The sequence below is a fragment of the Callorhinus ursinus genome, unplaced genomic scaffold (genome assembly GCF_003265705.2).
Source record: "Callorhinus ursinus isolate GAN/ISIS: 27379988/994484 unplaced genomic scaffold, GSC_fseal_2.0 scaffold48, whole genome shotgun sequence".
In the NCBI taxonomy this organism is placed as follows: Eukaryota; Metazoa; Chordata; class Mammalia; order Carnivora; family Otariidae; genus Callorhinus; species Callorhinus ursinus.
This window is the reverse complement of record NW_027397110.1, coordinates 10167110-10181867: the sequence shown is the minus strand read 5'-3', so window position 1 is coordinate 10181867 and position 14758 is coordinate 10167110. Positions and strand designations below refer to the sequence as shown.

Below are 14758 nucleotides of genomic sequence, written 5' to 3'. Positions count from 1 at the left end.
ACTGGACTCTGATTTCTCCCTCCATCAAGGCATTCCTCAAGCCCTGCCCTTTTTCTAGAATCCCTTCCAGGGGCCTTCCCGGTTGGGAAGAGGGAGGTGGGCTAGGGAACCTTGCCTGGGGTCTCCTTATGCCAGCTTGAGCCTTCAATCCAGGGGATTCCACGCTCAGGTGGCCTCCCAGCTGGGAGGCTCTGACTCAGCAGCCCCAGCTAGAGGGTTCACTTCTCAGGCCCTCCGCACTTCCACTGGGCCTGTCTGGCTCTCCCTTCCGGGGAGTGGAGGAGCGTCCAGTGAGTGCTCACCGTGTGCCGGATCCCTTGTCTGAGGCCAAGATCCTGCCCTCATGAAGTACTCAGTCTGCCCACCCAAACACAGTAGGTGCTCAAGTAATCCTCAAACTGAGTTAAAACTCCCAACAAAGTAAAGGACAGGGGGCATGGCAGGACCGTAGGGATGTCCCTCCCTCTCCCCCCATCCCTGGGGCCCCTGATGCCTGGGGGGTATGGGGGTTCAGAGTAAGGAGAGCCTACTGTGTGTGGTCCCTCATCTTGTATTAACTAACAGTTACAGAGCACCTACTGTATGCCCAACTGTGTTTTGGGTGGAGGGCCAAAGAAATAACTACTACTGAGTTTGGGGGATCAGAGCAGCACCCACATCACTGCCTTAAAAGAAGAAGGGCAAGGACTCCAAAAGTTTGCTGGAAGGAGGAGCTTTACCAATGGATGGAGGGAACTGTGCTGGGGCTGGGAAGGAGCCGGGTGTCAGGGAGCTGCTCTGGAGGGTGGGACACCCCCCCCCCAAAGGGACAACCGGAATAGGCAGGGTTATCTTGTGCACTCTCAGGGACAGGCAGCTGTCCTGGCCCATCAGACCATTAAAGACAGCAAGTCCAGAGTTCCAGGGACTTGTCCAAGGACACAAAGCAGCGAGGTGACCCCAGGAAGCCAAAGTCCCCAGCCAGTCTCCAGCAGGGGAGCGGGCAGGGGCAATCTTTAGCTCAAGGTGGCCAGAAGGTCCTTTGGAGAGGGAGTCCAGGGCAGCATCCTTTGGCAGGCCCAGATAGGCCAGTACGGGCTGGAGAGGCCTGTCCTTGGCCTCTGCCTCCCAAGCATGGAACCCTCTTTGCCTTTAAGAGGGGTGCAGGAGTTCTTGAAACCCGGGGCCCACGGGCCGGCGGGAGGGGCGGAGCCCAGAGTCCGGCCGCGCTGGTGGCAGGAGCTGGCTTACCTGCTTCCCGCCACCGGGGTGGGGCGGGGCGGGGCCGGGGGCGGGGCCACCACACAACCTGTGGACGGCCAGGCGGCCGCCTGCCCGACCGTCGCGGGGACCGGCCGGGGGGCCTGCAGGGGGCCCGGAAGCCGGGGGCGAGCGAGAAAACAAACTTGGAGAGAGGAGTGACCTGGGGGCCGGGGGCGGAGTCGCGCGCGGAGGAGGAGGCAGCGAGCGGCCGCCGGAGCGCGGCTGGCCCAGGAAGCGGAGAGCGCCGCCCACCCATCCGGGGCGAGAGCGGCGCTGCGGGCGCAGGCAGGCTGGGCCGGGGGCTGCCGGGCCCTCGCCCCCCCACCGTGACCCCGCAGCCCCCAGCCCGCGCCCAAGATGATGAAGAGGCAGCTGCATCGCATGCGGCAGCTGGCCCAGACGGGCAGCTTGGGACGGTGAGTGTCAACCCGCGCCCTCCCAGCCCCACGCTCGCCCCCGCCGGACCCTGGAGGACGTGGAGGGGTGGGGGAGGCTTGGGACGGCCGGACAGCCACCCTCTGACTGGCCAGAGGCCTGCTTTCTCTCCCCCCGCCTCTGAATGCCACCCCCACCTCCCGGCCAGAGAAGGAGGGGCAAGGCCCTTTGGGGAAGGGGGCACCCCCACCCCTCTGCGTGCAGGGAGGATCAAGGATGCTGGGTCTTCTCGGCTTCCATGAGCCTCTTGAGCGAACGGTCCTCCCTGGCCTCACTTGTCCCCTCTGTACAATGGGGACAGCTAGTCATTACGGTTGCCTGGAGTGGGGGGGGGTGCGATCAGGGCCCCAGACCTCGGGGGGGAGGGGAGGAGACTAGGTCCCGGTGTGGTGGGAGGAGGGGCCTGCCTTGTCCCGCTTTGTGCCTCTCCCCCCACCCCACCCCAGCCCAGAGGCCTCCAGCTTCTCTATCTTGCTTCTGCTTTTCCCAGCTTCAGGTGGAAACATCCCCGGGTGTCTCTGTTCTCACCCCCAGGGCCCCAGAGCCGATGAGAGTGGAGGCCAGAAGTTTGGGGAGCTCCGGGGGCCTATCTTCTCTCCTCTTACCCCTGTGTTGGGAGTTTCCCATTCTCTGGGCCCAGGGGAGGGGACTGAGTGTCCAGGCTCACACAGGCATCCGTGCAGTGGGAGACTAGAGCCAGGGCGGTCAGGCCCCCTTGCTCTGGGCCTCAGTGTCCCCATGTGTCCCTGGGCAGGGGTTGAGGGCCTGCACAGCCCTCCAGGCCGGAGTCCTGTGTTACTGACCGACAGCCCAGGAGTCTGAGCCCGCACACTTCCCGTTCTTGGGGCTGGCCCAGCCTCCTCTCCCCAGGGTCAACACCAGAGAGGCTGAGGTGGCTTCCCAACCCCACCGCCTTGGGTTTCATCCTCTCTCTCTCAGGACACAGCCCTGGGTGGAGGAGGAAAAAGCCATGTATCCTATTCCCGCCCCCACGGAATGTGCTCCGACTGGGATGAGGCAGGCAGGCCGGCCACCCACCCAGGGCGGGCCCCAACGAGGAGGGGCCCTGGAAGCCACTGGGGTCCAGGTGCCCTGTTGAAGGGGCAGGGGGAGGCAGGGGGTTTCCTAACCTGGGCCACCTCAGCAGAAGCTCCTCCCTCCCCCACAGCACCCCGGAGACTGCCGAGTTCCTGGGGGAGGACCTGCAGCAGGTACATGCCTGGGCCGGCAGCGGGTGGCAAGGCAGGCCTGCGCAAGCTGTCAGCAGAGGGCCGGGCCAGGACGCCATTTGGGGGGCTGGGTTGAGTCATTCCCCAAGCTGTTGGCCGTGGGGTCTCCAGGAGGAGGGAAGAGAAAGGTGGTTCCTGCTCTGGGAAAGAACAGGGCAGAGGGGGGTGGGGGACAACAACCTCCCGTGATCCATAAACTCTGACCCACCCCACCCCCCGCCTGCCCAGGTGGAGCAGCGGTTGGAGCCGGCCAAGCGAGCAGCCCACAATGTCCACAAACGGCTGCAGGCCTGTCTGCAGGGCCAGAGTGGGGCGGACATGGACAAGCGGGTGGTGAGTGGGGGTCCCAGGGAATTGGGGCCCAGGCAGGACACCTCTTCTCAGTGGGGGAGTGAGGTCAGGGCTGGGGTCTCCCTGCTAGTCCGAGCCTCTGGCACACCAAGGGGGCGGAGCCTGTGCTGTCCCAAGACCCCTCAGGCACCCCACTGATGAGGCTATAGTTCTTCCCCACCCCTCCTTGACCCTCGCCTCCTCTGCACCCATCCCCTGAGCCAAGGCCAGGCCTCTGACAGCACCTGAACTTCTCACAGCCCCCAGAGCTGAGCAGAGCAGGCCCTCTGAACGGAGGCAGTGCTGTGAGGGCTTCCTGAAGGAAGTGGCATTTGAATTGATATTAATACTCACTGGTATTAATCAACAGCGAGCATTTGTAACTGATGACTGCCAGTCTGTTAAAGACTTTTTTTAAAGACTTTATTTATTTATGTGAGAGAGAGAGAGAGCACGAGAGGGGGGAGGGTCAGAGGGAGAAGCAGACGCCCTGCGGAGCAGGGAGCCCGATGTGGGACTTGATCCTGGGACCCCAGGATCATGACCTGAGCTGAAGGCAGTCCCTCAACCAACTGAGCCACCCAGGCGCCCCTGTTGTTAAGCTCTGTTAATGCATTGCCTCACTTCACGCTGAGGACACCCCTAGGAGGAGGCTGCCTTTATTAGCACTTTGTACAGATGAGGAAATGAACACACAGAGGTAAAGTCTTAAGGTCACACGGCTAGTAAGTGGCAAAACAGATTTGATCCCTGGTCTTTCTGACTCAAGCTGGTGCTCTTCTTAACTCTAGGTGGGAGGGTTTTGAGCTCAGCTGTGACTAAGTGCGAGCCACCGATGCCCTGGGGCAGGGGAAGAGCCCCACTCACCTCCATTCTCCTTCCAACTGTGTGACCTTGGGCCAGCTCCATGCCCCCTGTTCTTAGTTTTCTGGTGTGTGAGGGTACTTGGTCGTTCCTTCAGGCCCAGTTGACTGGTTTCTGGGAGGGGAAAAGGGCACCCCAGATGGAGTGGGGTGGGGGGACATGGTCACAGGGTGATGTCGCTCTGCCATGCCCGGTCGTCCTCCTGTCTCCACTCCCACCTAAGACTGTAGCCCTCCTGGCTTCCTTCCTCCCCTGTCCATACCGAGTGCCTCAATGGGGCTCTGTCCCCAAGGAGCTGTCTGTGTGCTTGGGTGGGGTGGAGGGTGACCCGGCAGGTGAGCACACGCTCACAGCCAGACCCTGGCCTTCCTGCAGAAGAAGCTTCCCCTCATGGCTCTGTCCACCACGATGGCCGAGAGCTTCAAGGAGCTGGACCCCGATTCCAGCATGGGGTGAGCACAGACCAGGCCCCAGCCCTCACCCAGAGGTGCCGGGGGGGGGTGGAATCTGGGCTGGGAGGGGGGGTCCAGGTGAGGAAGGGCATCCCCTGTGGAAGGATGACCAGGCTGAGGGTAGTGGCTGTGCTAGGGGCGGGGGGGCAGTGTCCAGGTCGGGGGTGCGGCCAGGCCTGGGAGGATGTTTGACTGAGAAAAGATGAAGGAGAGATAGAAGGGGCAGGGGGTGATGGGGAGGGAGGAGGCCCCACCAAGTGTTTCCAGATGGGGGTGAGGAGCTGTGGGGGCTGGGCCCACCGGTGCTGTGTCCACAGGAAGGCCTTAGAGATGAGCTGCGCCATTCAGAACCAGCTGGCCCGCATTCTGGCCGAGTTTGAGATGACTCTGGAGAGGGATGTCCTGCAGCCGCTCAGCAGGCTGAGTGAGGTGACCCTCCCCACTGCCCCCAGCCCCGCTCCTCGCCAGCGTCCCCAGCCTCCACTCTTACCTCCTCAGCCCACTGACCCCCTCCCCCCCCGTGCCTACCCCCAGGAGGACCTGCCCGCCATCCTCAAGCACAAGAAGAGCCTGCAGAAGCTGGTGTCCGACTGGAACACCCTAAAGAGCAGGTGGGAGCCAGAGCCCCTGGGTGGGGCCCACGCCTAGGTCAGCCCACAGAGGTGGCCGTAGAACCCACACTCGGAGGGTGTGGCAGGGCCCACTGGGCATAGTGTGTGCACGTGCTCATACCAGCTGAGGGTGACCCCAAAGCCTAGGAGAGCCAGAAATGATCCTCCAAGATCCCTGGACAGCCGGGATCTCCCACCCACCCCTTGCCTGGCTGTGATCACCAAGCCTACCACCAGGGGGAGGCCCTGAGCACTCATGGCCCCCGCCTAGCCGAGGCCCCTGGCAAGTGGGGTTCTGGGATGTTCATCCATAAATCCCAGAATCCTGGGTGGTCAGGCATATGGAGGGGACACTTGGCTCTGGACAGGCAGTGGGGGGACACTGACCACCCCACCTTGGGATCGTTGCCAGGCTCACGCAGGCAGCTAAGAATTCAGGCTGCGGTCAGGGCCTGGGCGGTGGAGCCGGCGGTTACAGCCATACGGCCACTGCCACCAAGGTGGAGACGCTGAAGGAGGAGGAGGAGGAGCTGAAGAGGAAGGTGGAGCAGTGCAAGGTGAGCGGGCGCTTGGAGTTCCTTGGGTGGCCGGAGGGTGCCAAGGGCGGGTCCCGTCCCCATTTCAAGGAGGGGAAGCTGAAGCCCGGAGGCGTGATGTGCCTCACCCAACGCCACACGGCCAGGAAGCGGCAGAGCCAGGATTTGAATTCGAGGCAGTCAGCCTCCGAGCTCATAGCCTCTTCTGTCTATACCATACATAATTCCTGGGAGGCAGGGACCTGGTCTGCTGGCCACGGTCTTGGCGGGGTTGCTGGGTGAGTCGAGGAATGAATGGTAAATGACATAAGCCACTGTGCTAAGGGTGTGAGGTGCAGAGATGAGGTCTAGATGCTGTAAAAAAAACCGCTCAGGAGTTCCAAGGGGTTCCTGTGGGCCGTGTCCAAGTGCAGACCGTGCCAGAGAGAGGAGAACTGACCGGGGCCCTCCACGTAGAGCTTGAACAAGTCACTAACCCTGGGTCTCAGTTTCCCCGCTGGGCCCCAGCCTCACCAGTGTGAGCCCTCCCCTTTCTGTCTCCAAGGACGAGTACTTGGCCGACCTATACCACTTTGCCACCAAGGAGGACACATATGCTAACTACTTCATCCACGTGAGTCCTAAGACTGGGCTCCAGCCCCTGGGACTCAGGGGTGGACACCAGGGGCCCTGGGACACCCTTCCAGATGTGGGAGGGAGGGGTGTGTTCTTAGGGACTCCGGGAAGGCGCAGCATCCCTCACTCCCCCTGGGGGTGCCCCCTTGTCTCCACAGCTCATGGAGATTCAAGCTGACTACCATCGCAAGTCTCTGAGCTCGCTGGACACAGCCCTGGCTGAGCTGAGGGAGAACCACGGCCAAGCAGGTGGGGACAGAAGCAGGACCTGGCCCTGCACCCCCGACCCCAGCCCTGCTCCGGACATGTTAAGAAGCTTGCACTCCATCCTGAAAGGCCCTAGGGAGCCATGGATGATTTCTGAGCAGATTAGTTCTGATTAGATTTGTGATAGAGAGGTCATCTGCTGGGTAGAGGATGGAGTGAAGGGGCAAGACAGGAGTCAGGAGACCTTCAGGAAGCAGAAGCAAGGGGGCGGTGGCCTGGACTGGGGTAGAAACGGTGAAGGTGGGTGGATTCGAGAGAGATGTTGGGCGATTTCAGGTTATGTGGCACGGATGGCTGGGTGGGAGGTGGCACCATTGGCCAAAGCAGTAGCCCTCGCGGACGTCTGGGGGTGCCCTGGCCTGGTTGCCAGGGAGGGGAGGACCCTGGGCCGCTGATCTGTCTCGTCCCCGCAGACCCCTCCCCCTCGATGACGGCCGCCCCCTTCTTCAGGGTGTATGGGGTGTCACTGGCCACCCACCTGCAAGACCTGGGCCGGGACATCGCCCTGCCCATTGAGGCCTGCGTCATGATGCTGCTTTCTGAGGGCATGAAGGAAGAGGTGGGGCCCATGGGGGCGGGGTGGGCAGGAGCCCTGGGGCCCTCCCTCTGTCCACAGCTCCCACCGGCTGCCCCGTGCTGGTGCTGTAATCCCACCATTAGAGCCCAGGTCCCACCATTAGAGGCCACGGCCTCCTGTTGCCAAACGGACACCAGCTCCCACTTAGGGATGCTCGTGAAGCAGCCATTGTGCTGTAGAGCCTTTACGTTTCTTGCTCCATTTAGTAATCCCAGAAGCCCTCGCAGGAGCCTTCACTGGCTCCCTTTCACAAGGGGGGAGACGGAGGCCACAAGGAAAACATGCCCAGAGGCACATGAGAGGGTGGCAGTAAAGCCTGGGGCCCCCATGCAGTCCCTGCTGCAGGCGGCCTGCATCCATCCAGTGCACCAGGCTGTCGCTCGTCCATCAGCACCTTTCCTGAGGACAGACCTTTAGGAGGTGGAACCTACTCGAAGACCCACTTGGGCTTCCTCTCAGCGCGGCTGGGCCTCTTCTCTCCCTCCCACTCCTAACCAGACACCTGTCTCCCCACCGCTTTCCCAGCTCCTCCCAGACTCCCCACTTTGTGCCAAATCCTAGGCCTTGAGAGTGAGGGCAGCCATGCACACCGTGACCCCCACGCTGCCCATCTGACCGGTTGGGGACCCGGGCCCCATGAGGGCCAGGCGCCCACCCCGGGCGAGCCAGGGCCTCCCAGCCAGGACCTCTTCCCCTGCCCACCCTTCCATGACCCCCCTGCCCATTTCCTCTCGCACCCCAGGGCCTCTTCCGTCTGGCGGCCGGAGCCTCAGTGCTGAAGCGCCTCAAGCAGACCATGGCCTCGGACCCCCGCAGCCTGCAGGAGTTCTGCTCTGACCCCCACGCCGTAGCAGGTGCCTGCTCCCAGGAGCCTGGGGAGGAGGGCCTTCCCCCGCGAATCCCTTCCCTGCAGCTGCGTGAAACGCTCCCATGATAGTTTGGCTGTGAAGGCCTGGTAATCGACACCTCGAGAGACATAGGGGTCTATAAAGGGGGGGGGGCATGATGAACCCCCTGCGGTGCGCGTACATTTTCCTGGGAACAGGTCCGCTAGACATCATCATTTTCTTCAAAAGGCCCAGAGCCCAAAGAAATGATCAGACCTGGTCATGTTAGTGTGAACAAAGGCCTGGTTCCTAACAGAAAGCGCTGGGCACCAGGGTGGAGGTGGGGGCTTCAGGGACTGTGTCCAAGACCCCTGCCACGACTTCAGGTGCCCTCAAGTCCTATCTGCGGGAGCTGCCAGAGCCCCTGATGACCTTTGACCTCTATGACGATTGGATGAGGGCAGCCAGGTGAGGTGGGGGGGGTGCTGGGGGGGGTGCTGGGGAGGGCGGGGCTGCAGGGGTGGGACCCTGGGGCCCTGGACTGGCTCACCAGGTCTCTCCCCCTCCCCAGCCTGAAGGAGCCAGGGGCCCGGCTGGAGGCCCTCCAACAGGTGTGCAGCCGCCTGCCCCAGGAGAACCTCAGCAACCTCAGGTGAGCCTGAGCCCGCCCCCTTGTCGTAGGCAAGTTGTGCTAGTCATGTTTTTCATACTAGACATCGAGCTAAACACACACCTAGAACCTTTGAAGCCAAGCCACCTGGTTTGAAAGTCCCCCCTCTGCCACTGTGTGGCCCTGGACAGGTGATCTGAGCTCTCTGTGCTGCAGTGCCCTCATTGGGGAATGGAGCGCAGCAGTCCCTACCCCGCAGGGCAGGGAGGGAGATTCTCAGCTTAGCTCAGCGCCTGACACACACGTGGCACTCAGCAGGTCAGCTCATTTAACTGTTAAAAAATTTTAGGGACGCCTGGGTGGCTCAGTCGTTAAGCGTCTGCCTTCGGCTCAGGTCATGGTCCCAGGGTGCTGGGACCGAGCCCCGCATCGGGCTCCCTGCTCAGGAGTCCTGCTTCTCCCTCTGCCGGCCACTTCCCCTGCTTGTGCTCACTCACTCTCTCCCGCTCTCGCTCTTGTTCTCTGCCAAATAAATAAATAACATTTAAAAAAAAAAAAAAAGTTTAAAGCATCCTGAGGGGGACCTTTGCCACTCTTGGGAAACCCCAGGCTGAGAAATTCCCAGGCCTCAGGGGCATCAGTGGGTGTTCGTGGCCCTGTCCTTGACCAAGCCCACCTTCTGCCTCCCCAGGTACCTGATGAAGTTCCTGGCACGGCTGGCTGAGGAGCAGGAGGTGAATAAGATGACGCCCAGCAACATCGCCATCGTCCTGGGGCCCAACCTGCTGTGGCCCCCCGAGAAAGAAGGGTAGGGGCTGTGGCCTGGGGGAAGGGGGCAGTCTCCACCCCAACTGTCTGCTGCCTGTTTTACCCCTGGGCCTCAGCCTCCCCATCCTTGCGGTGGGTTGAGCAGCTCCTAGTCTCAAAGCTTGCCGTGAGGAGCAGCCCAAAGGGAACGTGGACCCCACAGGACAGCTAGGCGTCCTGGGTGAGGGTGGCAGTGGGGTGCTTGGAGGGCTGGCAGTCCAGAGATCTGGTTCTAGCCTCACCCCCTCGCCCTTTCACAAATGCCTTTGGAAGTCACTCTCTGGACTTCCATTTCTTCACCTGCAAATTGGAGAGAAATTATACAAACTTTGAGGCTTTTTGCTTTGGGAACCAGATGAGATAATGAATGGAGAAATGGTTTATAAGCTGCAAAGTGCTGTATGTGGTATGGGAGGGGTCATTATAATGCACCTGGCCACAGATAGCAAAAGATTTCATTCATTTGCTGAGAACGATTCCTCTGTAGAGGCTCAGAGCCAAGAACTGTGAGGAAAAGGGGACCATCTTGCCCTCATGAGGCCCTGTCGTGGGTGAAGGAGAGGGGGGAGCACTGGACATGTGAGCAACACGCTGGCCATCCACTGGTGGTCTGTGAGCTTTCTTTTTTTTAAAGATTTTATTTATCTATTTGAAAGTGAGAGAGCATGAGCAGGAGAGGGGGAGGGGCAGAGGGAGAGGAACAAACAGACTTTCCAGTGAACAGAAAGCCTGACTCAGGGCTCCATCCCAGGACCCCGGGATCGTGACCTGAGCCAAAGGCAGACGCCTAACCGACGGAGCCACCCAGGCGCCCGTCTGTGAGCTTTCTGAGAACAGGCACTTGATGCGATTGGGCTGGAAAGAGAGGTGGGGTCACAAAGACTTTAGGAAATGGGCAGCTCATTTCTGTTCCCTCTTCCCCTAGGGACCAGGCCCAGCTAGATGCAGCCTCTGTGTCCTCCATCCAGGTAGTAGGCGTGGTCGAGGCTCTGATACAGAGCGCCAACACCCTCTTCCCTGGAGGTAAAGTTCCTGCCTTTGTTTTTTGTCGGGTTGTTGTGTTTTTTTCCTAAGGTTTTATTTATTTATTTATGAGAGAGAGAGCATGAGTGCAAGCAGAGCAGGGGTGGAGGGGCAGAGGGAGAGGGAGAAGCAGACTCCCCGCTGAGCAGGGAGCCCGATGCGGGGCTCGATCCCAGGACCCCAGGATCATGACCTGAGCCGAAGGCAGATGCTTAACCCACTGAACAACCCAGGCGTCCCGAAGTGCCTGCCTCTGTGAACATGTCTCTTTGCACCCTCATCTGCCCAACTCAGTGCCCTCCAGACTCAGTTTCAGTCCCTGCCAGCCCCACGAACTCACTACGAGACCTGGAGCACATTGCTTCTCTGTTCTGAGCCTCCGTGTCTCATCTGTAAAATGGGGATGATCCTGCCTACCTTGTGGGATTGTTGTGAGGCTCGGGTGGGAGCCGGATGTTAGGGGAAAGGGCAAGTGGTCCTGACACTGGCGGAGGTTCTGGAAGTTAAGACCTGCTTCCTTCTGTCTGCAGACGTCAATTTCAACGTGTCAGGCCTGTTCTCATCCCCTGGCCCCCAGGACAAGGTCAGCAACAGGCCAGCTGCTGAGGAGCTTCCAGCAATTGCTGCGGCCGCCTCAGCTCTGGCCCCAGCTCCGGCCCCAGCTCCAGCCCCGGCCTCTGCAGCTACCAAGGAAAGGTAAGGACTGACAGATATGACTGATCCCCCTCTTTGCCCCAAGACGTCAGCCTGAGGCACCATCTCAGGGCTTCCAGTAAGATTTTAGGAAATTCGATTATTTTCTTTTCTTTTTTTTTTTTTTTTAAAGATTTTATGTATTTATTTGACAGAGAGAGAGAGACACAGTGAGAGAGGGAACACAAGCAGGGGGAGTGGGAGAGGGAGAAGCAGGCTTCCCGCCGAACAGGGAGCCCGACTTAGGGCTCCATCCCAGGACCCTGGGATCACGACCTGAGCCGAAGGCAGACGCTTAACAACTGAGCCACCCAGGTGCCCCTGATTATTGTATTTTCATCCCAAATACCGGGGTTTCCCCATTTGGAGGGGCTGGGGTGGAGACTCAGAAGCGATATTCCTCTCAGCCTCTGATGTGCTCCCTCGTTTGGTATGTGGCTGTTTACTGAGCACCTACCTGCTCTGTGCTGGGCCCTGTTTGAGGCCCTGGGGATTCAGGGAAGGAGGGGGCTGGTCAGCTGGAATTTGTACATACCTTCCAGTCTTCTCTTTGATCCTTGCAATCTGGAAGGCTCCGTGGTGCCATGGAGGTACCATGGCTCTGTACCAAGCAGTCGTAGCTTGCTTTCACACAGCTGGGGCCCAACCCCAGGCTTTCCTCAGATGAGCAAGACAGACAGACGCGGCCCTCAGCGCTTGCTTTTCCTTGGGGGGGGTAGTCACCAAGCATGCCAAGATGGATACTGTCGTGCTGGGCAGTGACTCGTGCCCTCACAGAAGAGGAGAGAGCAGGATAGGGGGCTGGACTGGGCAGCTGCTTTAGCGTGGGGATCCCTAAGGAGGCGCCAACTGAGCAAAGAGCTGGAGGAAGCCAGGAATGAGCCATGCCCGCCGCCCCCCCTTCTGCTTCTCATCCGCTGTCTGGCTTCTAGTGGCCAGAAAATCCATTGAGGTTCAGATGGAGGTTAAAAGCCCAGGCCCTGCTTTCTACCTGCCTTCCTGGCCCACAGGAATCCACGGACCCTCTCACAGGGTCACACGGAAGCCAGGGGTTCAGTGGAGATGCAAACCCTGGCCAATGCCAGAAGCATCTTCTGGGGAGATGGGGGCAGCCTGGGGACAGATCCCAGGCCCCGCCACAAGGTGGCAGGGGACAAGTCCTGGGAGAACCCAAACTCGGCCTATTGGCTGCGAGTCTCTCCAAGATTCCAGGAGACTCCTGAGAGGCGGCCAAGCCTGACCCTGACCCTCTCCTTCCTTCACAGGGCAGAGTCCGAGGTGTCCCCCAGACCAGCCTCTCCCAAGGTCAGTAGCAGTCCCTCGGAGGCAGCCACTCCAGCGGAGGACGTGGCTCGGAGGAGTAAGTTGGCAGGGGGAGAGAGAAGGGGAAAGAAGGTGCGCAGGGAGAGGGCCCATGTTTTCAGATAGCTGGCGAGGCCAGAAATCCAGGTGGCCAAGAGCACAGGTTTGCTGCCTGACACTCTGGTTCAGATTCCAGATCTGTGACCTTGGGCAGGTGACTGCACCATGTCTGCCCCTCCTCCTCTGCGTCATGGAGCGGTAACCACACCTGCTCTGTAGGGCAGTTTGTTAAATGGTGCTGCCTGACTCACACCTGGCACACAGTACATGCTCGATGAAGCTCAGGCCTCATGGGGGGTGGGGGGCTGTGGAGTCCGCCCCTCCAGAAGTCCAGAGAGTGGAGTGAAGAGGAGGGAAGGGGGATGGAGGCTTCAAAGGGCAACGAGAGGGGGAGGTGGTGGTGGTGAGAAGCAATTTGGGGCTCCCCTGTGCCCCTCTGGTGCACGTACCTGTTGACTTGGCCTAAAGCCAAGCAGGTGAGAAGGCCCAGGGTTCAGATGGGGAGACCCTGCTAGGGACCAGGACACTTGGGAGGGCCCAACCAGCCCAAGAGGCACTGGAGTTTTCTACATGGGGGGTACAGCTGACAAATCACAGAGGGACCTTCCCGCAGGATGGGGCGTCTAGGGATATGTGCTCACTGGAGCATAGCACCTCAAGTGCCCAAAGGTCCTCGTGCCAGCCCTGGGAGGTCCAGGCTTGCATCCCATCTCCCCGATGAGGAAACTGAGGCCCCAGGGGGCATGTGATTTGCCCAAAACCCACAGTGGGTGGAGGCAAGGCTAGGACCAGAGTCAGGCCTCCTGGCCCCTCAGCTGCCTCATGAGGTTGGAACGGTGCGGTGGGATCTCTGAAAACTAGGGTGGGGGGTTTCTGGTGGGCTCCTGAGAGGTGAGCAAGACCCCAGAGTCAGGGGGGACAGCTAGCATTTCTTTGTTCAACAAATACATATTGAACACCCACTCCGTGCCCCCAACACTGTGCTAGGCAACCTCACATAGGATGGCCTCACTTCGTTTACCTTCTCATCAGGGAGTCGAGCAAAATAAAAACGGACATGCTCCTTTCAGAGGGCAGAAAGCCCTATGAAGATACAACAGGAAAATATGACAGTACCTGGAGCAGGGCAGGGGAAGGGGTACTCTGGCTGAGGGGGTGAGGCCCATAAAGAGAGGCCGAAGTGATGAGGAGCCAACCGTGGAAACAGTATTCCTGGCAGAAGGAATGGCAGATACAAAGGTCCTGAGGTGGATGCCTAACTGCCCCTGTCCTTCCTCCACAGCCAAGCGCCAAGCGCCAGCCCGGCCCACCATGCCGCCCCCCCAGGTCTCCAGCACGCGCTCCTCCCCTCCAGCCCCACTCCTGCCGCCTGGCTCTAGCAGCCCTGTGATCCCCCAGGCTCTGCCCCGCCGTCTGGTTAGCAGCAACCTCCGGGCCCCTACAGTGCCACCCCCCTTGCCCCCCAATCCTCCCCAGCCCGCCCGGCGCCAGAGCCGGCGTTCACCAGCCTCCCCCAGCCCCGCCTCCCCAGGGCCGGCCTCCCCCAGCCCTGCTCTGAGCATTCCTGCTCAGGTGGACCTGGGGGCGGCCCCAGAGGAGGGAGGGGCCCCTGAGGCTGTAGGCGGGGCCTCCACTCCCCCGGCCATCCCCCCTCAACCCCGGCCCAGGAGCCTTGCCTCAGAGACCGACTGAGCGGGCTGCCCCTCCGCAGCAGCCCCTCAGCATCTCCTCCCTCCCACCTGTCCGCCCAGGACACAGCCCTCACCCCTCCCCGGGGTGGGGGCCTCCAGCTTTTGCCTACAAGTGCCTCGGTGCCCGCTGGGTCGGCCCCCATGGCAAGGAGGACTCAGGACAGTCCTCCACCTCCAGACCTTTCCCTCTGCAGCCACCCTGGGCTTGGGGATCCCTCACCCGACTCGCAGCTCTCTGGCAGGGTCCCCGGGGAGCGGCCGGAAGGAAGGAGGGGCTTGCCTGCTCCTACAGGACTGTTATTTTTCTCTTGCCAACAGATTGTTTTGTAAGGCTGGTAAATAAATTATTTTGGACAAAACTAGAGCAGCTGCCCCAATGATAGTTGGGTTGTTTCTTCGGCCCTCAAAATAAAGAAGCCACTTGCATGAAAGGGAAGATACTTCCTCTTCTTTGCCTCCTTCCTTTCTTCCTATCTGAAAGAAAAAGGGCCAGCATTTTCAGCGCTTACTCTGCGCTCTCCACTGTGCTTTTCCATGCATGGTTTCCATAGAATCCTCTCCCGGGAAAGTAAGTCCCATTACCTTTG

At 60.4% G+C, this 14758-nt stretch overlaps 1 protein-coding gene across 2 annotated transcripts; it reads left to right on the top strand.

The window, feature by feature from the left end:
• Positions 1-1295: 1295 nt before the first annotated feature.
• Positions 1296-14613, top strand: SH3BP1 (SH3 domain binding protein 1). Of its 2 annotated transcripts, none has more exons than XM_025881661.2 (18): positions 1296-1658; positions 2846-2888; positions 3135-3239; positions 4476-4552; positions 4870-4981; positions 5087-5163; positions 5576-5720; positions 6244-6312; positions 6473-6563; positions 6995-7140; positions 7901-8012; positions 8372-8453; positions 8557-8637; positions 9287-9403; positions 10328-10425; positions 10956-11121; positions 12384-12478; positions 13763-14314. In XM_025881661.2, the coding sequence occupies exons 1-18, from the start codon at positions 1600-1602 to the stop codon at positions 14170-14172; spliced, it is 2085 nt and encodes a 694-aa protein (XP_025737446.1). In that variant the 5' UTR covers positions 1296-1599; the 3' UTR covers positions 14173-14314. The 2 variants fall into 2 exon arrangements, with proteins under 2 accessions (XP_025737446.1, XP_025737448.1); XM_025881663.2 differs by lacking the exon at positions 13763-14314 and adding an exon at positions 14403-14613 and having other exon boundaries at positions 1297-1658.
• Positions 14614-14758: the final 145 nt, after the last annotated feature.

Excerpts from the sequence above, each read along its gene's own strand:
- SH3BP1 (XM_025881661.2), top strand. The coding sequence starts at position 1,600 with ATGATGAAGAGGCAGCTGCATCGCATGCGGCAGCTGGCCCAGACGGGC. Across the intron at positions 9,404-10,327 it reads TGGCCCCCCGAGAAAGAAGG|GGACCAGGCCCAGCTAGATG; the intron begins GTAGGGGCTGTG and ends CTCTTCCCCTAG. Across the intron at positions 10,426-10,955 it reads CAACACCCTCTTCCCTGGAG|ACGTCAATTTCAACGTGTCA; the intron begins GTAAAGTTCCTG and ends TTCTGTCTGCAG.